At 41.8% G+C, this 27,447-nt stretch overlaps 2 protein-coding genes across 2 annotated transcripts; both read right to left on the bottom strand.

Moving 5' to 3' along the window:
* Positions 1-554: 554 nt before the first annotated feature.
* LOC128695300 (glutamate receptor 4-like) lies at positions 555-27,367 on the bottom strand. Its single transcript, XM_070095344.1, has 11 exons — positions 27,171-27,367; positions 26,579-26,752; positions 8,925-9,187; positions 8,668-8,799; positions 7,706-7,859; positions 7,019-7,257; positions 4,105-4,289; positions 2,112-2,348; positions 1,473-1,655; positions 949-1,076; positions 555-723 (listed from the first exon to the last, which is right to left on the bottom strand). Exons 1-11 carry the CDS (start codon positions 27,365-27,367, stop codon positions 555-557), a joined length of 2,061 nt encoding a protein of 686 aa, XP_069951445.1.
* On the bottom strand, positions 18,588-23,297 carry LOC128695282 (glutamate receptor U1-like). Its single transcript, XM_053785788.2, has 8 exons — positions 23,243-23,297; positions 22,068-22,233; positions 21,421-21,659; positions 20,466-20,650; positions 20,045-20,281; positions 19,506-19,684; positions 19,112-19,274; positions 18,588-18,704 (listed from the first exon to the last, which is right to left on the bottom strand). Exons 1-8 carry the CDS (start codon positions 23,295-23,297, stop codon positions 18,588-18,590), a joined length of 1,341 nt encoding a protein of 446 aa, XP_053641763.2.
* Positions 27,368-27,447: the final 80 nt, after the last annotated feature.

Raw genomic sequence — 27,447 nt, 5'->3', positions numbered from 1 at the left:
ACCATGTTGTGTGGCAGACAATTCTCCGTGGCAGATTTTCTGTGGCAGACTCTTCTCTGTGACAATATGTGCGTCTTGCAGTTGTTCCCCTGAATGAGCTCCGCCCATGGTGAGAAGTATTTATACCCGGCGGAGGCAGCAAGACTGTGCGTGTGTGGGGGGCAATTACCTATTATATTATTTTATTATTTTATAATGGGGAAACCTGTAATTTCTGCAACATGTTGCACCAGCCTCCATAAACTTTGCAACTGCTATTTTTTTCCTCAACCACTATTGCTGTCTGATGAATCTATTTTTTCTCTCATCGAAGTCATATAGTCAATCCAGGTGACATCGTAGAGCATAATTATTCATGGATAATAAATCTGGGAATAAAAATACGTCGCAGTTCTTTTTCATAAGTCTTGATAAAATATTTAAAAAATTATATTGGGAAAAATTAAACGTCATTCTCGACTGCAGAAATATATGTCTGATAGCTCTAGGATGAATCTGCTGCACTGACAGCACTGTCATCCTTGGCCTGAGGTCTAGTGATGCTGGGAAGGTGGTTACTGAAGTGAGGAGCGCCTCCAGTGGGTGAGGTTCTCCCCCAGCAGGGTGAGGAAGGCCACTCCGGAGCCCACCAGCAGCAGGTAGAAGGCACCCTGCAGGTGGTTCATTGTCAGCACCACCTCCTTATCTTCACCCTTAGAAACATTAACATGTATTGCGGTAAATAACAAATGTACGTTACATAACGTCATAAAAACACGTAACACAAGTCGTAACTGCCTGTTACGGTAAGTTACAGACACATCTCGCAAACGCTAATATTAAACATAATAACACATAATATAATTTTGCACAACTTTTTATTTTCAAAGTAATATCTTTTGAATTAACATCACGATACAACATTTAACGGCAACTACCTGAAAAGCATCTCCAGTGTTGGTCTTTGGGTCCAGTGGAGCAGAGTTTCTCTCCTCCCTCGTTTTTCTGGATATTAAATCATCAGTCCAGTAACTGATGATAGCAGCATCATCCAGGTGGGTTATTAGTTCTGTGAATCGCTGGTAAAATGGAGCACCCTTTCTATGGATTATTAAAGCATATACAGTATGTGTTAGAATAATTTATTGAGTTAACGAGTCCAGGGATTCAATTTATTAACTTCATGTATGTAGTAAGAAAGTGATGCTAAAACAATTTACTTTCACTAAGTTGCGGAATCTTATTTCATGTAAACTTAAGTGTCTATATTTCAGCGTATTTTCCACATCCTATAAATATTATTTAGCATACGATAAATGAGAAATCCGTAAAAATTAATACTCAGTGAACTTAGTATTAGATGTCCCCTTCACATAATCATACAGAAAATTATTCCATGTCAGACCTAAACACGTCTATAAATTTAAAAATCTATTGTAAAAGAATATTCAGAGCAGTGCTTGCAAATGACTAGTATCATTAGCGGAGAATACTCGCCTGATACCCCACCCAAACGCAGCTAAAATAGGAACGGCGTTCTTGCTGGTATAGAAGGGAGTGTTACCATAGGCATCCGTGTAGCGAGATCCCACGATAACATTGATGTAGTTCTTAAAACTGATGATGGAAAATCCACCCGCCAGCACCCTCTTCAGGCCCACATCCATTGGCATCACCTAGTAAACAAAAGTTAGAATAATGACGAATTTGATTTATTATTCAAAGAGATCTTTGAGGCTTCGAGTAAAAATAACATTGATTAGTCAAAACAATATGTTTGTAAAAGAATGCAGAAAAAACAGGATATTATATATATTTTTTACGACACCAGCAGTCTCCCACCAACGTCGAGAACATTCACCATTATTCATACAACAGCTGTCTTGGTTTTCGAACTGCAACCTCCCCCTCCTCCTTCGCCCTCTCAATGTCTTTTGTAACTCTGCTGCCATGACTAGCCACAGAACCATCTGCTACCATATTCACATCACTGCTGACAGACACCAACGAGAATAGTCCATTATATAGGGCCAAGATGCCACGAAACGGATCACCGCACACTGAAGACCCGTGTCAAGAGATTTGTTGTTTCTCCTGACGAATGCAACAGCATTGTGTATAATAATACTTGCCTCCATTTTATGATAAATATGCTGAACCACAGGATCGGGATGCTTGGCAAAGAAATCAACAACTGCTTCTGTTAGCTCCCAAGCCTCAGTGCCCCATTTCCTGCCTGGCAGCTTCACCAAATCCTCGAAACTGTCCAGCGGGTGTGACATTCCTTGGACGGTAAGGTGAGCCATCAGTGATGACCGGAAGCCTGTAGTAATTATCAGACAGAACACTAGCCACCACCCCACTAACACCTGTACACATATAAAAAATAAAACAAATGTTATGCATATGTATATATATGTATGTATGTGTGCATATATAATCAATGAAAAGCCGTATCCTAGCGAGGCAGGGTGACCCAAAAACGAAAGTTTTTCATTTTAAATTTTGTAATTTATACAGAAGAAGGGGTTATTAGCCCCTTGCTCCCGGCACTTTAGTTGCCTCATAACACGCATGACTTACGGAGGAAGATTTCTTTTACACTTCCCCATGGAAATAAGAGGAAATAAAGGGTTTTCTTCTATTTTCTTAATTACTATTAAGAAAATAGAAGAAAGCCGAGATGGGTGTATACATATATATATATATATATATATATATATATATATATATATATATATATATATATATATATATATATATATATATGTCGTGCCGAATAGGCAGAATTTGCGATCTTGGCTTAAATAGCAACGCTCATCTTGCCATATAGGACAAGTGAAAATTTGTGTATGCAATAATTTCGCCAAAATCATTCTGAACCTAACGAAAAAAATATATTTCACTGTGTTTGTTTAGCATTAAATTATTGTAAACAAATCTAAAATATATTTAGTTGGGTTAGGCTAAAATAAATTGTTCTTGTTATAATAAGGTTAGGTAAGTTTTTTAAGATTCTTTTGGTGCAAAATTATAAATTTTTACATCAACATTAATGAAAAAAATATATCTTTAAACGTATAAGAGAAAATTTTAGAAAGGACTTAATTTTAAATGAGTTCTTGCTAATTGACCAGTTTTACATATTCGGCACGACACACACACACACACACACACACACACACACACACGCACACACACACACACACACACACACACACACACACACACACACACACACACATATATATATATATATATATATATATATATATATATATATATATATATATATGAGTGTACATGCATGTGAAGTGTGAGCTAAATGTAAGTAGAAGTAGCAAGATATACCTGTTATCCCGCATGTTTATGAGACAGAAAAAAGACACCAGCAATCCTACAAGGTTTCCGTTTCACACTCACTTTGGCAGGATGGGGTTCCTCCCTGAGTGGTTGCTGTTTACCAACCTACTAGAACAGGAGGGTAGTACCTCCCTGGATGGTTGCTGTCTACCAACCTACTACCACAGGACGGTAGTACCTCCCTGGATGGTTGCTGTCTACCAACCTACTACCACAGGACGGTAGTACCTTCCTGGATGGCTGCTGGCTACCAACCTACTACCACAGGACGGTAGTACCTCCCTGGGTGGTTGCTGTCTTCCAACCTACTACCACAGGACGGTAGTACCTCCCTGGATGGTTGCTGTCTACCAACCTACTACCACAGGACGGTAGTACCTCCCTGGGTGGATGCTGTCTACCAACCTACTACCACAGGACGGTAGTACCTCCCTGGATGGTTGCTGTCTACCAACCTACTACCACAGGACGGTAGTACCTCCCTGGGTGGTTGCTGGCTACCAACCTACTACCACAGGACGGTAGTACCTCCCTGGATGGTTGCTGTCTACCAACCTACTACCACAGGACGGTAGTACCTCCCTGGATGAATGCTGTCTACCAACCTACTACCACAGGACGGTAGTACCTCCCTGGATGGTTGCTGTCTACCAACCTACTACCTAGGTTGTGTGTGTGTGTGTTTGTGTGTGCACTGAATCAATTAATCTATATGTTGAATCTTGCTATTACAAATTTTAATTATCACATCGAGTCTCTGACCTGACCAGCAAGGCTGACGGAGGGGTCAGGAGGCTGCTGTTCAAGCAGGGTGCCCATGCTGTACAATAGGGCAGTGTGGAGCCTCACCCCCTTCCCACCAACCATCCACCGCCAAGCCCTCTGCAACAGCCACAACACGACGCCCCACGACACTACGCTCACCAGCAGCGCCAGCCACAGTTCTCCTGCAGGAGAGACGTACCAGCAAATATATTTACTCATAATTCACGATAATAAACCAGCTATTTAGAACTGCCCAGGTACACAAACAGCTGATCATAACGCGAACAATTGATCATTAGTACATATGTAACTAGGAAACACTCCTACCCGTGTCTAGGTACTATTAATGAACAATAGCTAAACTAAAAATAACATTTAAAGTAAAAAATTAAAATTATTGGAAGTAGAGAGAGATAAACGTTTATTTTTGTAAATAAAATGTTCTTATTGATCCTTCAAATAATTAAAGCAGCTTTTAGTCTGTCCCTTATTCTATTAGGTTAGATAATATTAAGTAATATTCGCACACACAGACACGCACACGTGGTTCTGAGTTTTGATTATATAGTAGAGTTACAAGTGGAGAAGGTAACAGGAACTGAAAGGGACAGGCCAAACTATAAAAGGGGGGACAACACAGGTATGAGAAACTTCCTGCAGGAGGTTCAGTGGGACAGAGAAATGGCAGGAAAATCAGTAAACGAGATGATGGAATATGTGGCAACAAAGTGCAAGGAGGCAGAGGAAAGCTTTGTTCCCAAGGGAAACAGAAATAATAGGAAGACCAAAACTAGTCCTTGGTTTACCCGAAGGTGTAGGGAGGCAAAAACTAAGTGCAACAGAGAATGGAAAAGGTACAGGAGGCATAGGACCCAGGAAAATAAGGAGATTAGTAGAAGAGCCAGAAACGAGTATGCACAGATAAGGAGGGAGGCCCAGCGACAGTACGAAAACGACATAGCATCGAAAGTCAAATCTGACCCGAAACTGCTGTATAGCCACATTAGGAGGAAGACAACAGTCAAATACCAGGTAATCAGGCTGAGGAAAGAAGGTGAAGAACTCACAAGAAACGATCAAGAGGTATGTGAGGAGCTCAACATGAGATTTAAGGAAGTATTTACAGTGGAGACAGGAAGGCCTCTGGGGGGACAGACCAGATGGGGACACCAACAAGGAATACACCAACAAGTGTTGGACGACATACATACAGATGAGGAGGAGGTGAAGAAACTGCTAAGAGACATAGATACCTCAAAGGCAATGGGACCGGACAACATCTCCCCGTGGGTCCTTAGAGAGGGAGCGGATATGCTGTGCGTGCCACTTACCACAATCTTCAACACGTCCCTGGAAACTGGGCAACTACCTGAGGTATGGAAGACGGCAAATGTAGTTCCCATTTTTAAAAATGGAGACAGAAAAGAGGCACTAAACTATAGACCTGTGTCATTGACCTGTATAGTATGCAAAGTTATGGAGAAGATTATCAGGAGGAGAGTGGTGGAACACCTGGAACGGAACAAGAGTATAAATGCCAACCAGCTCGGATTCATGGAAGGCAAATCCTGTGTCACAAACCTTCTGGAGTTTTATGATAAAGTAACAGAAGTAAGACACGAGAAAGAGGGGTGGGTTGATTGCATCTTCTTGGACTGCAAGAAGGCCTTTGACACAGTTCCTCACAAGATATTAGTGCAGAAGCTAGAGGATCAGGCGCATATAACAGGAAGGGCACTGCAATGGATCAGAGAATACCTGACAGGGAAGCAACAACGAGTCATGGTACGTAATGATGTATCACAGTGGGCACTTGTGACGAGCGGGGTCCCACAGGGGTCGGTCCTAGGACCAGTGCTATTTTTGGTATATGTGAACGACGTGATGGAAGGGTTAGACTCAGAAGTGTCCCTGTTTGCAGATGATGTGAAGTTAATGAGGAGAATTAAATCAGAGGAGGACCAGGCAGGACTTCAAAGAGACCTGGACAGACTGGACACCTGGTCCAGCAAATGGCTTGTCGAATTTAATTCCGCCAAATGCAAAGTCATGAAGATAGGGGAAGGGCACAGAAGACCGCAGACAGAGTATAGGCTAGGTGGCCAAAGACTGCAAACCTCACTCAAGGAGAAAGATCTTGGGTTGAGTATAACACCGAGCATGTCTCCGGAAGCACACATCAACCAGATAACTGATGCAGCATATGGGCGCCTGGCAAACCTGAGAACAGCGTTCCGATACCTTAGTAAGGAATCGTTCAAGACACTGTACACCGTGTATGTCAGGCCCATACTGGAGTATGCAGCACCTGTTTGGAACCCGCACTTGATAAAGCACGTCAAGAAACTAGAGAAAGTACAAAGGTTTGCGACAAGGTTAGTTCCAGAGCTAAGGGGAATGTCCTATGAAGAAAGGTTAAGGGAAATCGGCCTGACGACACTGGAGGACAGGAAGGTCAGGGGAGACATGATAACGACATATAAAATACTGCGCGGAATAGACAAGGTGGACAAAGACAGGATGTTCCAGAGAGGGGACACAGAAACAAGAGGTCATAATTGGGAGTCAGAGAGATATTAGGAAGTATTTCTTCAGTCATAGAGTTGTCAGGCAGTGGAATAGCCTAGAAAATGACGTAGTGGAGGCAAGAACCATACACAGTTTTAAGACGAGGTTTGATAAAGCTCATGGAGCAGGGAGAGAGAGGGCCCAGTAGCAACCGGTGAAGAGGCGGGGCCAGGAGCTAAGACTCGACCCCTGCAACCACAAATAGGTGAGTACAAATAGGTGAGTGCACACACACACACACACACACACACACACACACACACATGTTAAATAACCTCCAAAGTGTATTAAAGTACCGACTTTGGTTAGGATGATGGGTAGAAAAGGCTTGTGCTAATTATACCTTTAAAAGGCCGTATAAAAGCGAGGTATTTGGGCAGCAGTGTGGGCTTGAGAGAGGTCACTGACATGGGGTCGGAAGGGTAACCCTTAAGATAATTTATAACTCTAAGTCGCTTAGAGGTCGGTCCAGATATAGTGCAGATATCCATCACCTCTCGCTGTAGCATCCCCATCATTCCGCTGAAGATGCCGTTCCTCTCCTCGCCCCACGACTGATCGGGATCCACGTAGACTTCAAAGCTGCTGGTTAGTTTGGCAAGGTTAAAAGCTCCAGTTTGTGATGATAAGGAATTGCGTTATGGTGTGATATTTCTGTGTTTATTTATTGCATTAGCAACAGATGCACGACAACACACACAAACACACAAACACACACACACACACACACACACACACACACACACACACACACACACACACACACACACACACACACACACTACCTCCTGAATGTCGTGTCTTCTGCTCTGTGAGGAAATTTTGTCTAGTACCCTTGTTATTGGCATATGAATGATACATGGCCCCATGCCAACATTCCTATGCTGTCTAACAGTATACTTAGTTGGATGAGTCTCGTTAAGTCGGCATGGACCAGTAGTTAGCACATTGGCCTGTGAGCTTTAAACTTAACCTGCCATGGTGCAACCCCCTTCCCCCCTGTTCTGTGGTTTGATTAGCGAAGACTCACGTGAAGTTAAGCTTGGCTGCGAAGGTTTGGATAATCCGAGCATCCAGAGAGTCTAGCAGCATCACAGGACCCGCAGCCTCCCTGCCCACCTTGTAGTCCACGTAGGGGAAGTATGGTACCGCTGTCACCACTCTCATCTTACGACCCATAAAATCTTGAGAGCTTTCTGTAAGTGGAGGATTTATTCGCTGTTTAGTGGATTAAATTATTTTTTCTTGCTAACTGGATTATTAGGTTAAAAAGTATCAAGGACACCTTTATCACTGAAACGGGATTTTTTTTTATTTAAAAAGTTAGATACATATAATAGAAAGTGATAATTTTAAACGTACAAAAAAGTGAAAAGAATATGCTAACATACTATAAGACTTACTGGAAATTAAAAATAAATTATCCACACTCGTTATAACACAATAAACACAACACAAAATACATACACTGAATAACAGCACTCAACACAAAACCCACCCAAAATTACACAACAGACAAAAACTCCGAGATGTAAGCTCATGTGTTTCCCTAGATCCTGTTAACAACAGAATACAATAGGCGCCAACATAAAACAAGACTGGATCACATGTTCAAAACAATCCACCCACAGGAAAGATTGCAAAACAAAATATAATCAACGACATACAACTGTCGCTCATGAACTATCATTTAATACTCACAATAATAATATGTGTATATATAAGAATCATGAGCATATTGCAGAAACATTAAAGAACATTCTGCGAAATGCAACACACTCACCCTACAAATATTCTGCGTACCATACCCACCCAACCAACCATTCACTGAATCACGGTACCCTTGAAATTCAAGACACTGCAGCCTCTCTTCCGTATGCTGGAGAAGCCTCATGTTTCAGATTATAATTACACAAACTGATTATCAATATTAATTATGTTTCTGTAAATAAATAATGTTAGGAATTATATCACTTAATGTTTACACTTGACCTTGGAAGACGTTGTCAAATATCTGGGTGACTGAAGTCGAGCTTCCTTGGTGGAACAGTCGGGCATCTTGTTCTCCGTTGTTGCAATACAGACACCGTTGATACACCCACACGCCTCCTGACACTGCTGTTGCTCAGGGTAGTGGGAAGAAAGACATTAGATTCACTAATAAAAAAGAACAGACAAAATAGATCGAATTATGTCGAAATATTATTAAAAATAATATTTAATGGAATAAGTTGCTGGCATCTACTGACCTTCCCGGGGAAGGATTTTTCTGAGGCGTGCGTTACGATGGCGAGATGATGGGTGGAGGGCGAGGTTGTTAAGGGCCAGGTCCTGGAGGGTGAGGTCGTGGAGGGTGAGGTCGTGAAGGGTGAGGTCGTGGAGGGCCAGGTAGAAGGCGTGGACCGTGTTGCGGAAAGAGTGGTGGAGAAGCACGTCCTTTACTCCAGCTCTCTCTCCCACCACCAACACCCGAGTCTCCGGTAGCTGCCACAGACCAGATATTTGGACCAACCTTTATATATATATTATGAAATGAAAGTCAGAGTCAACAGCAATTCTTAGATCCATACATCAGTAAAGCAACACTTGCACTGTGTAAGTGAGTCACAGTATTCAAGCTATGTATGTTGAATCGTTATGACTGTTGCTCGCAATATACATAAGCAATGCAGCCGCATTTATTTCACATTTTTGCATCGTTCATGCAGAAAGTTTTGTTACAAAATTTAGGTTTGCAACTGTATATAGTATACCAATACAAATATTTACGGTTCTGTACTGATGCTTGTCGATTACACAAACGCTCAGGAAATTGCACTGATTGGCAAGACTCTGATATATTCACAAACTCGGCAGTTTAAGTAGGAGGGTTAATGCTCTTATTTGTGACGTCGACTAGTTATATTATTTGTGACGTCGACTAGCTATATTATTTGTGACGTCGACTAGTTATATTATTTGTGACGTCGACTAGCTATATTATTTGAGACGTCGACTAGTTATATTATTTGTGACGTCGACTAGCTATATTATTTGTGACGTCGACTAGTTATATTATTTGTGACGTCGACTAGCTATATCATTTGTGACGTCGACTAGTTATATTATTTGTGACGTCGACTAGCTATATTATTTGTGACGTCGACTAGTTATATTATTTCATCCACCAGTGTCGTGATACACACAGTGAAGGTAACATGCTATACAGATAAATATTTTTAACAACCTATAATTTTAATTGAAAGATCAATAAATATTTGAGAGCCAAAACAAGAGTATTACTCTGATACTGTTAGAAAGGATATTACTCTTAGTTAAGGATTCGATGGTGCTGAAGAGTACTAGTTGATGTAAAGATTCAAATTATACTAATACTGGTAATTAAATTACGTATTGTACAAATAGTCATTAGCTTAGTAATGAAAACACAGCACCTGAGAGCTTGTTGGGTGCTGCTGCTGCTGCTGTAGGTGAGGTCGAGAATAAGACCTCGGCAGGTGGTTCTCCAGTCTGCCCACAGATTTGTGAGTAAGTGGTCTAGTGCGGGGCGCTCTGTTGATTTTTGGTGAGCAAGCGGTTGGTGCTTCATTGACTGATTGTATGGTGTCTTCTCCCTGGATTGTGGCTCGTGAGGGGCTGCTCTGGTCTCGTGTGAGTGATTGTACGTTGAAGGTTGCGCCTCGTAGAGAGAGAGGGAAGGTATGTCCACAACTACTGCTGTTCCTATATTTCTAGTAATTTGCATGAAGATTTAGACCATATTGTATACAAATGGTTCAGAGAACAGACAGCTTGATAAATTACACATGTGTAGCATTTGGGTATCTTTGATAACGTGTTGCCACACAGAAACTTCAGTCCAAGCAAAGATTCAGGTAATCAGTCTCTCAGACTGATGAAGTCACTGTGTGGCGAAACGTTGCCACAATAAAGATACCCAAGTGTTGCACATTTGTCTAATTTGTCGACATGCGTTAATCACGAAAAGCTGAGTAATTTTCGTGCGGCTTACAGAGCAAAGCGATTATTGCTACATGATTCCAGACAGATAATTCTGCTTAAATAACCTGACACGGATATTGAAACTTATTGTAGGGTGAAATTTTTGCTAAACTAATTTTTTCAACATTCAGCTTAGTATTCTACATATGGGAAAAAAAGACAAATATTTAGAGAAAGTATTCACCTGAGTATGTTGGTGGTAATGAGCGAGTGAGGTGTAGTGGTGATGAGCACCAGGTGACACCCACTGAGATGGTGCTCCACCACCTGACCCACCATCATGCCCACATCCACGCCTATTTCCTCTACGGCTCCGCCTACATTTACGCCCGCCTGTTTCACCCGTCCGCCCATTTCCTGACCAGCTACGGAAGTACCGGCCATCACCGCTACCACCATCGCGACGCTACACCACAATTGCACCATCCTAACGTACAATGCAAAAAAAAAATCGAATTAACATTTATACTAAACTGTATCTTGTACAAGAATGTTGTTACTTTTGTTATTATAGTGTAAAATCTAATTTCACGAACTGGAATATAACGTCACTTCTTCCTAAAGAGTAAATTCGTTGCGACACTTCTAGGGCTCTTCCAAGATCGTTTAGTCACAGGAGATGAACTTCTGGAGAGTTTTATGTCTGTGGGTTACTGGCAAAGTTAGGTTAGGCCAGATAAATACTAACCATACCACGGGTGGGGTTAGAACCTGGGATCAGAAAGTCACGAAACTCCAGACCGTCGCATTAGCGGGTCGCGGGTTCTAACCCCACCCGTGGTATGGTTTGTTTGCAATCGTGTCATTACGATTTCGTGAGTCAGATAAATACTAGTGAGGGTGGAGGGTGTCTGTGTGTGCCTTGTGCTTCAGCAGAATGACGTCACCTGAGTCAATATATCAGCCATGAAGGAAAAAATCACTCGACCTCTTCAGTAAAATAAATTTATTTATACATAATAAGCATTGACAGGAATAAACAGGAAAGGCTCATGTACAGGAGTGATTAAAACAACGGTAATAATTACACTGGCGCAAAAGTACAGTAATTTATACAGAAGGGGATACCTGCCCCTTACTTCAGGCATTTTAGTCGCCTCTTACGACACTCGTGATTTACAGAGGAAGGTTTCTTCTTTTGCAATTATAGTAATCAAATATGAGTGAAAGTAAAATAAACCTTTACCTATATTTTTGATTTCTAAAAAATACTATTTGACGTATTTTATATATATATATATATATATATATATATCTATATATATATATATATATATATATATATATATATATATATATATATATATATGCGCAAAACAACCACTGTGAAAGAATAGTGAAATTCCAAGCTCTTTCGTGACCTCTCACATTATCAAGGAACTATAAAAAAATGCATCAGAGGAAGACGTATAAAGGTCGAGACCACACCTCACCATCACATCACACAACAAAGTAGCACCTGACGCGCGACGACATCCGACTCATAAGAAAGGAACACTGCAGTAGGCCCCAACTCTTAGGGGTCAACATGCCTGCTGCAGTATTTCTTATGAGTCGGATGTCGTCGCGCGTCAGGTGTTGCTTTGTTGTGTGATGTGATGATGAGTTTTGGTCTCGACCTTTATATGCCTTCCTTTAATGTATTGTTTTTTAGTTCCTTGATAATATGAGAGGTCACGAAAGCGCTTGGAATGTTGCATATTCTGAAATCACCTGTTTACTGTGATCTTAGTATGTGTATATATATATATATATATAATATATATATATATATATATATATATATATATATATATATATATATATATATATATATATATATATATATAATGTCGTGCCGAATAGGCAGAACTTGCGATCTTGGCTTAAATAGCAACGCTCATCTTGCCATATAGGACAAGTGAAAATTTGTGTATGCAAAAAATATATATTTGATTGTGTTTGTTTAGTAGTAAATTATTGTAAACGTATTTAAAATATATTTAGTTGGGTTAGGCTAAAATAAATTGCTCTTGTTATAATAAGGTTAGGTAAGTTTCCTAAAATTCTTTTGGTGCAAAATTAAAAATTTTTACATTAGCATTAATGAAAAAAATATATCTTTAAACGTATAAGAGAAAATTTCAGAAAGAACTTAATTTTAAATGAGTTCTTGCTAATTGACCAGTTTTACATATTCGGCACGACATTATATATAATTATATATCTCAGTGTGCTTACCCTTGAACAAGACGTAACACATGTCAAAGTACGTTTATCCAGTTTGCAAATATTCTAACAAGAGCCTCATCTAGAAATAATTGCTCAAAATGTGGCATTGGCTTCCTGTAGGATACAGATTTAGCTAAATTTCGGATTTATAGCTTTAGAATGCTTCTGGAATTCAAAGTCTTATTTTGCATACTTACGAGCGTTTCCGACTTTCTAATTGAAATCGGCGGGGACAGAGACCAGGTCTTTATTAAGAACATCGTATGTAGGTCGGACAAGAGGAACTGTTTTCAACAGCAAGGGTCTTCTTGCCAACTATTCAATTGCCCACTTAATAAAATTGCTTACATTCAAACATAAAACGCAGACTGGAGGTTGTGATAGGCCTTCTACAGCCACGATAACATTACCTAGGTTGCCTTACCAGTTTTTATTAATTTGTATATTTAGTAGCTTCGTTGACAGCGTGTGTGTCTGTTGGTTGACAGCGTGTGTGTCTGTTGGTTGACAGCGTGTGTGTCTGTTGGTTGACAGCGTGTGTGTCTGTTGGTTGACAGCGTGTGTGTCTGTTGGTTGACAGCGTGTGTGTCTGTTGGTTGACAGCGTGTGTGTCTGTTGGTTGACAGCGTGTGTGTCTGTTGGTTGACAGCGTGTGTGTCTGTTGGTTGACAGCGTGTGTGTCTGCTTGGACTATTGGCTTTGGCTTAGTCCCAGACTAGCAATAATATATATACACGATTTGTGATGGTGATACACATGAGAGCACTTGCTTTAAATTATAGAAAACATGTCTTGTGCTGAGTGGAGTAAGGTATTTGTCAGTATTTGACAAGAAATTTTAAACATTTATATCTCAATTTAATTTCCATGGATTCCAGATTTGTTGGGGACATTTCTGGTGTCAGTCCCGTGATCGCTTATCCTTAGCAACGAGTTTTCTCGCATGCTAAATGTTATATGAATTTTCAATTATATTTTTTTGATAAGAGTGTGCCAGTGGTACTGGGTAGTGGAAATATTCGTAAGTGGGGAAGGGAATGGCAGATAATTTTATTGCATGAGGTTTGCATGGGAAAGTTGCTACACCTTCCTCGTTGCTTGAAGCTCTGAGTCGCCGCCTACGGTATGGTTTTGTGTGGACTGAGCCTTGCTCATACCACCTTCTGATCCACCTGTACACTGTTGATACGCTGAATTTTGTCGTTGAGGATATGTCCCTTGCTGACATGCCACACAGCCACAGCCAGACAATTCTTGTGCGTCCAGACAACACAGCTGGATTGGTGATGTATCGCTGTTCCATTCTCTAGAGGCGGCTCTGTCAAGTAGGAGTGTCCTTGAGAGGATGATGTCTAAAGGCGGCTCTGTCAAGCAGGATTGTCCTTGAGAGGATGTCTAGAGGTGGCTCTGTCAAGCTGGAGTGTCCTTGAGAGGATGATGTCTAGAGGCGGCTCTGTCAAGCTGGAGTGTTCTTGAGAGGATGATGTCTAGAGGCGGCTCTGTCAAGCAGGAGTGTCCTTGAGAGGATGATGTCTAGAGGCGGCTCTGTCAAGCAGGAGTGTCCTTGAGAGGATGATGTCCATATTATGCTCATATAATTTTAATAATATACTGAGCTTCAAAACGGCTTCAGAAAAATCTGTGCAACTTAAAAAATGTCAGTTGACTTCTTCGTGATAACCAAGAAAATCTTCGACAACACATACGATTTATAGCAATAATTAAGAGAATTCTTTGAAGAAATCTATATCAGTTAATTATGTTTTACGCCAGAGATTAATTGTTCACATTATTGACATGATACCAGAGAGGCTGCGTGTGAGAGAGGCCGTGGGTGTACCAGAGAGGCTGCGTGTGAGAGAGGCCGTGGGTGTACCAGAGAGGCTGTGTGTGAGAGAGGCCGTGGGTGTACCAGAGAGGCTGTGTGTGAGAGAGGCCGTGGGTGTACCAGAGAGGCTGTGTGTGAGAGAGGCCGTGGGTGTACCAGAGAGGCTGTGTGTGAGAGAGGCCGTGGGTGTATCAGAGAGGCTGTGTGTGAGAGAGGCCGTGGGTGTACCAGAGAGGCTGTGTGTGAGAGAGGCCGTGGGTGTACCAGAGAGGCTGTGTGTGAGAGAGGCCGTGGGTGTACCAGAGAGGCCGTGGGTGTACCAGAGATGCTGTGTGAGAGGCCGTGGGTGTCCCAGAGAGGCCGTGGGTGTCCCAGAGAGGCCGTGGGTGTCCCAGAGAGGCCGTGGGTGTACCCAAGAGGCCGTGGGTGTACCCTAGAAGCCGTGGGTGTACCCTAGAGGCTGTGGGTGTACCCTAGAGGCTGTGGGTGTACCAGAGAGGCTGTGTGTGAGAGAGGCCGTGGGTGTACCAGGGAGGCTGTGTGTGTGTAGCAGAGAGGTTGTGTGAGAGAGGCCGTGGGTGTAGCAGAGGCTGTGTGAGAGAGGCCGTGGGTGTACCAGAGAGGTTGTGTGTGAGAGAGGCCGTGGGTGTACCAGAGAGGCTGTATGTGAAAGAGGCCGTGGGTGTACCCAAGAGGCCGTGGGTGTACCCTAGAGGTTGTGGGTGTACCAGAGAGGCTGTGTGTGAGAGGCCGTGGGTGTACCCAAGAGGCCGTGGGTGTACCCTAGAGGCCGTGGGTGTACCAGAGAGGCTGTGGGTGTACCAGAGAGGCTGTGGGTGTGTGAGAGGCTGTGGGTTTTTGAGAGGCTGTGGGTGTGTGAGAGGCTGTGGGTGTGTGAGAGGCTGTGGGTGTGTGAGAGGCTGTGGGTGTGTGAGAGGCTGTGGGTGTGTGAGAGGCTGTGGGTGTGTGAGAGGCTGTGGGTGTGTGAGAGGCTGTGGGTGTGTGAGAGGCTGTGGGTGTGTGAGAGGCTGTGGGTGTGTGAGAGGCTGTGGGTGTGTGAGAGGCTGTGGGTGTGTGAGAGGCTGTGGGTGTGTGAGAGGCTGTGGGTGTGTGAGAGGCTGTGTTTGTGAGAGGCTGTGTTTGTGAGAGGCTGTGTTTGTGAGAGGCTGTGTTTGTGAGAGGCTGTGTTTGTGAGAGGCTGTGTGTGTGTGAGAGAGGCGCTGTGTGTGTGTGAGAGAGGCGCTGTGTGTGTGAGAGAGAGGCGCTGTGTGTGTGTGAGAGAGGCGCTGTGTGTGTGTGAGAGAGGCGCTGTGTGTGTGTGAGAGAGGCGCTGTGTGTGTGTGAGAGAGGCGCTGTGTGTGTGTGAGAGAGAGAGGCTGTGTGTGTGTGAGAGAGAGAGGCTGTGTGTGTGTGTGAGAGAGAGAGGCTGTGTGTGTGTGAGAGAGAGAGGCTGTGTGTGTGTGAGAGAGAGAGGCTGTGTGTGTGTGAGAGAGAGAGAGGCTGTGTGTGTGTGTGAGAGAGAGAGGCTGTGTGTGTGTGAGAGAGAGAGGCTGTGTGTGTGTGAGAGAGGCTGTGTGTGTGTGAGAGAGAGAGGCTGTGTGTGTGTGAGAGAGAGAGGCTGTGTGTGTGAGAGAGAGAGGCTGGCTGTGTGTGTGTGAGAGAGAGAGAGGCTGTGTGTGTGTGAGAGAGAGAGGCTGTGTGTGTGTGAGAGAGAGAGGCTGTGTGTGTGTGTGAGAGAGAGGCTGTGTGTGTGTGAGAGAGAGGCTGTGTGTGTGTGTGAGAGAGAGGGGCTGTGTGTGTGTGAGAGAGAGAGAGAGAGAGAGGCTGTGTGTGTGAGAGAGAGAGGTAGTGTGTGAGAGAGTGGCTGTGTGTGAGAGAGAGAGTGGCTGTGTGTGAGAGAGAGAGTGGCTGTGTGTGAGAGAGAGAGTGGCTGTGTGTGAGAGAGAGAGTGGCTGTGTGTGAGAGAGAGAGTGGCTGTGTGTGAGAGAGAGAGTGGCTGTGTGTGAGAGAGAGAGTGGCTGTGTGTGAGAGAGAGTGACTGTGTGTGTGACTGTCTTCAGTTAATCTCACTCAAGATCGTTCCATCTTCCATACATCAGAAAAGAGATTCATTCAGTTTTTCATAGTCAAGACTTATCAACTCGGCATCTTCACCGATGATTGTTTTGCTAAATTAGAAAAATGTTTGCCGTAACACTACAAAACCCGTAGAACTTTACAAAATTCCAAAAAATCAATGTTAAATAATACTAACATAAGTTTAGCTGGCCTCAAATAGGCTTGGTAAGATTATGCTGTAATTTAGAAGCAAATTATATCACTGGAAAGAGTAAACGTATGTTATTGCTAACAGGAAAAGTCTACCAATCCAATAAACTAAAAAGTATAGAAACAGTTTTTTGGTAAAAGTAACATAGAGGAAATTGTCTTTCTCTAACTATTAACTTAAAATAACGAAGATAGCTATTAGACTTACCTAGGTGGTACAGGAGAAGCGCGTGTGGCAACTCTAGAAGAAATGCTTTCCAAGGCGACTCTCGCGTGTTTATATACAGGAGGTTCAGAATACATGTGGCAACTCTCCCTCATCATCTTTATTTTGACGTTCTTGTTCCTCAGGAAGAAATGAGGACCTGGTATGATAGTCATTTATAAAGTATCAAATAGAATTTATGTACGTATGTATACATAATACTAATAATTTATGGAGTCGGGAAAACTGGTTAGTTGGGTTTAAATTCTGGAGGTGGAAAGTACAGTGCCTACGCTCTGAGGAATGGCTGGCAATGTAGCTGTTAGAAGACCATCTCTGATGCCTCTACACTACTGACAAAACATCTGTTGAAAGAACGATGGTGAATGTGATTCCTTTTCTTGGGTCATTGAAATGGAGACGACTTTTTTGCCATGTTTATCACTTGTTAATAAAGCACAAGCCTAATATTCCGGTGTGTCCCATAATCAATACCAGTGGACCTGTTGCTTACAAATGGCCTAGTTACTGTAGGTACGATTTAAAAAAAAACATACCACTGGCGGGGTTAGAACCCCTTATCAGAGAGTCAGAAACTCCAGATCTACGTATTAGCTATGCTAACGCCTATGCTAACCTTCCTAAGGTGTATAAATATACCTAGTTGGATGAATCTTATTGTGGCTAGCTGGCCCAGTGGTTAGCGGAGTTTCTGACTCTCTGATCGCGGGTTCTAACCCCGCCCGTGGTATGGTTTGTTTGAAATCGTGTCATTACATTTTCGTGAGTTCCAGAGGATAAAACATTCATCGTTCTCGTCACAAATTTTTGCGTGATTTGCGTACCTGCCGTCCGGAATATTTTAGCGAAGACATGAAGGAAATTTAGGAGACTGAGGTTTATAAGCCACGTTACTTTAAATGTTTTATTGCTCTTACAAATACACAGAAATGTTTATTTCACTCCAGACACGTGTCTAACATAACTTCTTACATCATACACAAGTGGAAATAAAGACACTTGCAGTAGGCAAATATATCCCAAATATACGAACACTCTGAGGTCAGGTGAGAGAAAGAGAAGGGACCAAGGTAACAGGTCGGGGGTCACTGCTATCTTATTACATATACGTGTATATATATATATATATATATATATATATATATATATATATATATATATATATATATATATATATATATATTATATATATATATATATATTATATATATATATTATTAGCTCTATTACAAGTGATACAGAAAAGGATTTTAAAACTAGCGAGAAGATTTGCAACAATATGTATGGGTTGGTCTATGGGTTTCAGAGAAGCAGTTTTTACGTCCATGATTACACAGTCTTAGCGCCGTTTATTCCTGTTTTGATGTTCGAGGAGCACTAGTGGACGAGGTTCTCCCCCACCAGGATGAGGAACGCCACTCCACAGCCAACCAGCAGCAGGTAGAAGGCTCCCTTCAGGTGGTTTAGTCCCAGTACCACCTGTCTCTTGTCTTCCTGGGAAATGTATAGGTTTATATTAATAATAAACATTCAGTCGGTAATAAAAATTTACTTTAATTGTAATGTTAACAAGACCTGCTAACTTAGCGTGGTGGTATTTATCGCTTGTGTTGTTATCCAGTTACTGCTTAATGTGAATCCCATGTGCAGATTGATCGAGGTGATTGCTGACTAATGTCTCCAACAAAGGTAAGATGACCCGGAAAAAGAAAACTCATTCACCATCACTTATTCCCTGGCTGTCCTTTCACAATTTAGGTGATCTAAACCGTACTATGTTTAGCCAACCTTCAGAGAGCAGATAGAGGGCATCCCAACTCCAGAACTCGGGTCTGTTTACAGAACTGAAATCTGGGATTTGAATGGCATGTGAAATATTGACAACGTGATATTATGTTTACGTTTGCTGTGTATATCTCTGGTGCCATAGCTTGGAGTGCCGCAGTTTCTCTGTTCTCCCTCACTCGTCTGGCGATCACGTCTTGCCTCCAGTAAGCCGTAACGCCACTGTCCTCCAATCTCCTCATCAACTGACTAAATCGTGGATAAAATGGAGCGCCTTTTCTGTAGAAATTTAAAATTATTCGTTGACAATCAACCCACTATTTAGAAACTAACATTTTGACGAAATTACGGTCCGTCCTGGACCATTACCAATAACTAGTGGTCCAGGACGTGCTTAAATCATCTGAAGTTGCATCGCTAATTTGAGAGGATTGTGAATTCTTTCACCCACGGAACTGTTATTTCACGAACTTGTCACCAAGGCAGAGGGACCAATTGTTCAGTACTCACCTTATACACCAACCAAATGCTGCCATCATGGAGACGCTGGTCTTGCTGATATAGAAGGGAGTGTTACCCAGGGAGTCTGCATAGCGGGAGGCTATAATGATGCTCACGTACTCCTTGAAGGTGATGAAGGAGAAGCTTCCCTGTGCCACATTCTTCAAGGCTTCGTCCACTGGCAGGATCTGAAACACAGGTGCTTAATGGTATTACTGATGAGCGTCTGTAGAAGTAGTAATAGTGAGTATAGTAGTAGTAGTAACAACAGCAATTACTTTAATAATGATTGTAGAAGCTCATGCCAACTTAGTTTAAGTGATTTTGTTTGATTATTTCTCATGATGAAGTAAACAAGAACAACATACACCTTATAGCGAATATATTGTAATATATTGTAGTGTATAGTTACAGCGACGTTCGTCTTTCCCATAGCCAGACACACAATAAAGTCATAATTAGGGAATCAAAATTTACGACACGACTAACTTATTTTATTAAACGACGGTGTAAACGACGGTGTAAACGATGGTGTAAACATAAATTACCTGCATTTTTTTATAGATCTGCTGTACCACGGGATCGAAATGTCTGGAGAAATACTCAAGAGGTACCCCGGAAAGGAGCCACTTCTCTGTTCCCCATTTCCAGTTCTGCTGGTTAAGCAGGTCTTGAAAAGTCTCCAGAGTTGGCGACTTTTCCTGCACTGTCAAGTGAGCGATGAGTGAGGAAGTGAAGGCAGTGCCAATGATCAGACAGAACACCAGCCACCACCCCACCAGTACCTACAATGGCAAACAAGTACAAATAGGTATTACTAGAAAGGGAAATTAAACAAGTGTTTAGGTAAGGAATACTTTGACAAACAAAACGAATTTCACTTGACTGGTCACATAACTAATCTTCCTGGCTAAAGCATTCACCTACCTAGGAACAGCACTGACTTACCTGGTCACAACATTCACCTACTTGGCCAGAGACGTTGACGGAGGGATCGGAAGGCGGAGTCTGGAGGAGTGCTCCCCAGCCGTACATGAGGGCGGTAATAAAGTCCTGCCCACGCCCTCCTGAAGCCCAGTGCCACGCCCTCTGCAGCAGCCACAGTGTCACGCCCCACACCACCACGCTCACCAGCAAACCCAGCCACAGCTCTCCTGCATCACGAAGATTTAATAATCGACTACATATGGTATAATCGTTCTGTGGGCAGGAAAAATAATGGTGATGGGTATGTTTTACCTGTGAAGGAAGAGGTTTCATGGCCGGTCACTAGGATCCCCAGTGTGTGGCTGAAGGAGTTTGTTATATCTGACAGATGCAATGTCCTTCTACCTCTCTTTCTCTCTCTCTCTCTCTCTCTCTCTCTCTCTCTCTCTCTCTCTCTCTCTCTCTCTCTCTCTCTCTGAATGATATAGTTTCCTTTCAGTAGTCTTCTTCGACCCACTGGCAAGAAAACACCCGGGAAAGACCACATGCCACTGGTTGGCGAAACGTCTACAAATACAGATACCCAGATGTTGCACATGAGTCTATTTTGCGATAAATGTCATTGCTTCGATGTGATAATTTATAACATTTTGGCTAACGCTTAAGTTATTTTTTTTAATGTAAATATGCGTGAGTTAATTACATGTCCTTTTCACCTATAATCATCGCAGTATTATTTTTTTTGGGGGGGGTTATTAACTGAAGATGAATCATTAGACTTGACCTGACCTCGACCTTCACCTAACGTCGTTTGACCTCGGGTGTCTAAAACCTCTTCATGTGACCTAATTTGTTTTACTCTGTTGCTTTCATGACTTCATGATGGTCCTGGATGGTTCGTAACGTCAAAAAAAAAATTTACCACCAGTTTGTGGGTTGTGAATTATTCCAACCACAGTATTGTCACGATCTTGTGACATTCTTCCTATAGACTTACCTTTAAATGGCCTGAAAAATGCCCAGAATTCGGGTAAGAGTGTTGGTTTTAGGGAGACGATAACAAGATCTGTGGAAGGGTAAGCTCTGGCGTACTCGGTAACACGGAGTCTCTCAGGGGTAGGCGCTGCGATCAGGCAGAAGTCCGTCTCCTCCCTCTGTAGTTCGCCAATCATACCGTCAAACACACCGTCCGTCGGAACTCCCCACTGAGACTCCCTCTGCTCGTATATATAGTATCTGGCGAGAGTGAAAGCTCAGTGTTCTTCTATCATGTTGTTAATTCAGTTTGTATTTTTTTTATTCTTCTTCTTTGAAGCAACCAGCCGTAGCCCAAAAAGAAATGTAAAGTATACAGGAGAAGGGGTTACTAGCCCCTTGCTCCCGGCATTTTAGTCGCCGCTTACGACACACATAGCTTACGGAGGAAGAATTCTGTTCCACTTGCCTATTATTGAGATATATTTACAGTTTTTTCAGCTGCACGCAGAAGACTGATAAAGAAGATATTTAACCATCACAGTATTTTTAAAAATACATTTTCATGGATTGGTTTAGATTTATAATGGATGTGAAAAAAAAATTCATAATATGCAAATTCATCCAATATAAATTTTATAGTCAGGTAAATACAAAAATAAGTCATACGTAAAGTTCAATTTTGCAGAGAAGATGTTGAGGAACCTTGTGTCCATACAGTCTGTGGGGATGATGGCACTGCCAGGTTCCTTGGTCACTGTCTGGTAGTCCATGAAAGGAAAGTGACGCAGGGCCACGACTCTGAACTTGTGTCCCATCAGATTACTGAGCTGCTCTGCAGGAGAAAAAATTCATCGTGAAACCGTATTACACAGGAAGTCTTCGTGTCATAAAACTCTTCTGTATTTTCCCGGTGTGCAATGTTGTAGAGTCAGGTAGTGTGGACGTCAGGTAGTGTGGACGTCAGGTAGTGTGGACGTCAGGTAGTGTGGACGTCAGGTAGTGTGGACGTCAGGTAGTGTGGACGTCAGGTAGTGTGGACGTCAGGTAGTGTGGACGTCAGGTAGTGTGGACGTCAGGTAGTGTGGACGTCACGTCATGAAGGTGGTTAGAGAAGGGCCGTAACCTCGCCTGCTTTTAATCTATTTGTGGATTAGTAATGAATAGATTTGAGTGACGAGATCGAGGCATATTATGTTTATTTGAAGGTTCAAATATATAATTAAGAAAAAATAACACAGTGAAAATTGGAAATAATATCTGATCGCTTTCAGGTTCTTACACATCTTCAGAGGAATAGGAAAATGTGTGTGTAAGCACATGACAGCGCTTAGGTTTTATTTCGCATTTTCACTCTGGTATTTTTTTCATATTTGCAGTTACACGTTTTTTTGTGTGTGTGATATCTCCCATATATGATAGTGGAAGGAAGGCGGGGTAGGGGTAGGCCTAGGAAAGGTTGGAGGGAGGGGGTAAAGGAGGTTTTGTGTGCGAGGGGCTTGGACTTCCAGCAGGCATGCGTGAGCGTGTTTGATAGGAGTGAATGGAGAGAAATGGTTTTTAATACTTGACGTGCTGTTGGAGTGTGAGCAAAGTAACATTTATGAAGGGGTTCAGGGAAACCGGCAGGCCGGACTTAAGTCCTGGAGATGGGAAGTACAGTGCCTGCACTCTGAAGGAGGGGTGTTAATGTTGCAGTTTAAAAACTGTAGTGTAAAGCACCCTTCTGGCAAGACGGTGATGGAGTGAATGATGGTGAAAGTTTTTCTTTTTCGGGCCACCCTGCCTTGGTGGGAATCGGCCAGTGTGTTAATAAAAAAATAAAAATGATAAAGAAAACTCGCCTTGGAGAAGGTCTTCAGTGTGACTGACGAGAGAGGTGATGCTTCCTCGGTACATAAGCTGGACACCAGTGTACCCATTGTCGCAGTACATACAGCGACGATACACGCTCACGCTGCCTCCCACAACTGCTGCTCAGGGGTGGAGGTAATTTAAGGATAATTAACAAGTTTGAGCAGTGGGATAAAACAAAATAAACTAGAACTTGTGCTTCTAATATAACCAGTTTTTGGTTAATGATCTGTCAACTATCTACAGTACACCAATTTGCCGATATTCTGACAAATTTGTTGACTATTAAAAGTACCATAACCACAATTTAAAGACAATTCAAAGGTTATCTGATAAAGTTCAAACCATGTTCAAAATTCATTCCTTGTCATAGACTCTAGTTTACAACAAATTTTGACGGGAGGGGAAATCTCCCTGCAACTTAAACAGAAAATACGTCATCTATAAATCGAAGCTTGCAAGGAGGACTCTGGACCAAACCAGCAGCCCAATATTTGCAGGTCTTCAGGACTCTGCTCAGTTAGTTATTCTCACGATATAGTGAAAAGTATATTTTCATTTATGAACAGATAACTGATGAAATAAGCATTTGCACTTATTTAAATAAGCATTTGTACTTATTTAAAAAGTGCAAATGCTTATTTAAATAAGTAATTGCGCTTATTTAAATAAGCATTTGCATTTATTTAAATAAGCATTTGCAATTTAAATAAGCATTTGCACTTATTTAAATAAGCATTTGCACTTATTTAAATAAGCATTTGCACTTATTTAAATAAGCATTTGCACTTATTTAAATAAGCATTTGCAATTATTTAAATAAGCATTTGCACTTTTTGTCTATAAATTTACTTCAAACCTAACATGAATGGCAGTTAACACTATATAAATTACACACATATATAAAACTTGTATAAAGGCAAAGGGGACAAAAGAGAGTGCAAAAATTATAGGGGGATAAGTCTGTTGAGTATACCTGGTAAAGTGCATGGTAGAGTTATTATTGAAAGAATTAAGAGAAAGAAGGAGAATAGGATAGCAAATGAACAAGGAGGCTTTAGGAAAGGTAGGGGGTGTGTGGACCAGGTGTTTACAGTGAAACATAAAAGTGAACAGTATTTAGATAAGGCTAAAGAGATTTTCGTGGCATTTATGGATTTGGAAAAGGCGTATGACAAGGTGGATAGGGGGGCAATGTGGCAGATGTTGCAGGTGTATGGTATAGGAGGTAGATTACTGAAAGCAGTGAAGAGTTTTTACGAGGATAGTGAGGCTCAAGTTAGAGTATATAGGAAAGAGGGAGATTATTTCCCAGTAAAAGTAGGCCTTAGACAAGGATGTGTGATGTCACCGTGGTTGTTTAATATATTTATAGATGGGGTTGTAAGAGAAGTAAATGCGAGGGTCTTGGCAAGAGGCGTGGAGTTAAAAGATAAAGAATCACACATAAAGTGGGAGTTGTCACAGTTGCTCTTTGCTGATGACACTGTGCTCTTGGGAGATTCTGAAGAGAAGTTGCAGAGGTTGGTGGATGAATTTGGCAGGGTATGCAAAACAAGAAAATTAAAAGTGAATACAGGAAAGAGTAAGGTTATGAGGATAACAAAAAGATTAGGTGATGAAAGATTGGATATCAGATTGGAGGGAGAGAGTATGGAGGAGGTGAATGTATTCAGATATTTGGGAGTGGACGTGTCAGCGGATGGGTCTATGAAAGATGAGGTGAATCATAGAATTGATGAGGGAAAAAGGGTGAGCGGTGCACTTAGGAATCTGTGGAGACAAAGAACTTTGTCCTTGGAGGCAAAGAGGGGAATGTATGAGAGTATAGTTTTACCAACGCTCTTATATGGGTGTGAAGCATGGGTGATGAATGTTGCAGCGAGGAGAAGGCTGGAGGCAGTGGAGATGTCATGTCTGAGGGCAATGTGTGGTGTGAATATAATGCAGAGAATTCGTAGTTTGGAAGTTAGGAGGTGAGGGATTGCCAAAACTGTTGTCCAGAGGGCTGAGGAAGGGTTGTTGAGGTGGTTCGGACATGTAGAGAGAATGGAGCGAAACAGAATGACTTCAAGAGTGTATCAGTCTGTAGTGGAAGGAAGGCGGGGTAGCGGTCGGCCTAGGAAAGGTTGGAGGGAGGGGGTAAAGGAGGTTTTGTGTGCGAGGGGCTTGGACTTCCAGCGGGCATGCGTGAGCGTGTTTGATAGGAGTGAATGGAGACAAATGGTTTTTGATACTTGACGTGCTGTTGGAGTGTGAGCAAAGTAACATTTATGAAGGGGTTCAGGGAAAAGGCAGGCCGGACTTGAGTCCTGGAGATGGGAAGTACAGTGCCTGCACTCTGAAAGAGGGGTGTTAATGTTGCAGTTTAAAAACTGTAGTGTAAAGCACCCTTCTGGCAAGATAGTGATGGAGTGAATGATGGTGAAAGTTTTTCTTTTTCGGGCCACCCTGCCTTGGTGGGAATCAGCCAGTGTGATAATAACAAAAAATAAAACTCATTTCCATAATAAATTGCTGGCTAAAGGCTTTGAAAAAATATCTTAACTTTTAAAGGGACAGACTGGTAAGCCAGTAGAAGGCCTCGATCAGATGACAAAAAACTTCTAAAATAAATTAGGCAATAGAAATAACTTTTAGATTTTTAAACCATAAGGAACTTTTATCTGCAGTTATGTAAGAGGGAACTAAGGCAGACATGTTTTTCAAGGAGAAATTTATTATAAAAAAAACTTATACTGACCTTGAAGCCAGGGAGCTTTACCAAGGCGAGAGTATTGAGGTGAGTCCTGGAGGGTGAGGTCGCAGAGGGCCAGGTAGAGGGCGCTGACGGTGTTGCGGAGACTGTGGTGGAGAAGGACGTCCCTGGCTCCTGCTTTCTTCCCTAAGACCACAACACCTGTCTCAGACTTCTGCCAAAGTCTTGATGATTCAACCAAACTGAATAAAAGATATATATATATATATATATATATATATATATATATATATATATATATATATATATATATATATATATATATATATATATATATATATATATTATGCAAAAATAGTGAACAAGCAAAACAAGATGTAAAACAGCCACTGGGGGAGTTGAATGATAGCTCTAGGCCTTTCAAGAGCTTGGAATGTTGCAGAAAAGAAGAGGTCCAAGGAAATATATATAAGGTTCACTAAATATTTTTGTAGCATAATGTTTACTTGGAAAAACAGGGAAGGACTACCAAAAATTAACTGGTCTTATTGCATGTAATTATTTCATCCATAAAGGCTTATATGATCAAATGAAAATTACAATTGATTTCATTAAAGATTCGACTTACTTGAGAACTAGATTCGTGTCGTTAGTTGTGGTAAGGTCGACGATGAGTCCCCGGCAGGTGGTTCTGATGTCGCCCCACAGCCCCTGAAGGAGGTGGTCCTGGACCAGCTTATCCTGGGACAACACCCATCCTGCCTCTACCACCATTCCAGCCATCACACTCTCACTCAGGTGTCTGATGAGCCAAGGAGGTTATTAAGAAAGTAGAGGAACTCATTATTATTAATAATATTGGTCATTAAATAAGTCAGAATTATTTTTAAATCAGTTTTTCGATATCAGAAATATTTACCTTGATAATTTAGTTAATGTGATCGGCAATAATTATTTATAAAGAAAAGTCAACCTGGTATAGCATTGCCTCACTTTCCTTGTTTTTACTGATTTCTTAGAGATTTTTCATGTTTTGGGTACAGATTGGCTAATCATTATTAAAATTTCTATTTAATTTACAAAAGTTTTCAAAATGAAAGATAAGATCGTACATTAGTGGAAGTTTCAAAATAATTTGGAATATATTAAGATTCATCTGCCTGCAAAAAAATGGATCAATACACCATATTAAAGATAAAATTTGCATCTTCGAAAATCACCTTAATAAACTGGAAAACAAAGGTGCTGGTGACGCAGCTGTGAGAAGCACCAGGTGACACCCAGGGTAGAGATCCCCTAGAACTTGCTTCACCACCTCACTCACCTCGTCTACACCACCTGCCTCACCACTTGTTCGATATCCTGCCATCACCAGAGGACTCACCACCATCACTGTCTGTAGCCACAGAAACGACATTTCTGCCTGAAATACAAGTGTAAATTGTGCAGTGACAGATTAAATATCAAACTGGACTTAGGAAGTATGGAGTAAGTGGA

The sequence above is a fragment of the Cherax quadricarinatus genome, chromosome 50 (genome assembly GCF_038502225.1).
Source record: "Cherax quadricarinatus isolate ZL_2023a chromosome 50, ASM3850222v1, whole genome shotgun sequence".
Taxonomy (NCBI): Eukaryota; Metazoa; Arthropoda; class Malacostraca; order Decapoda; family Parastacidae; genus Cherax; species Cherax quadricarinatus.
This window is presented reverse-complemented; position numbering and strand designations above follow the sequence as displayed.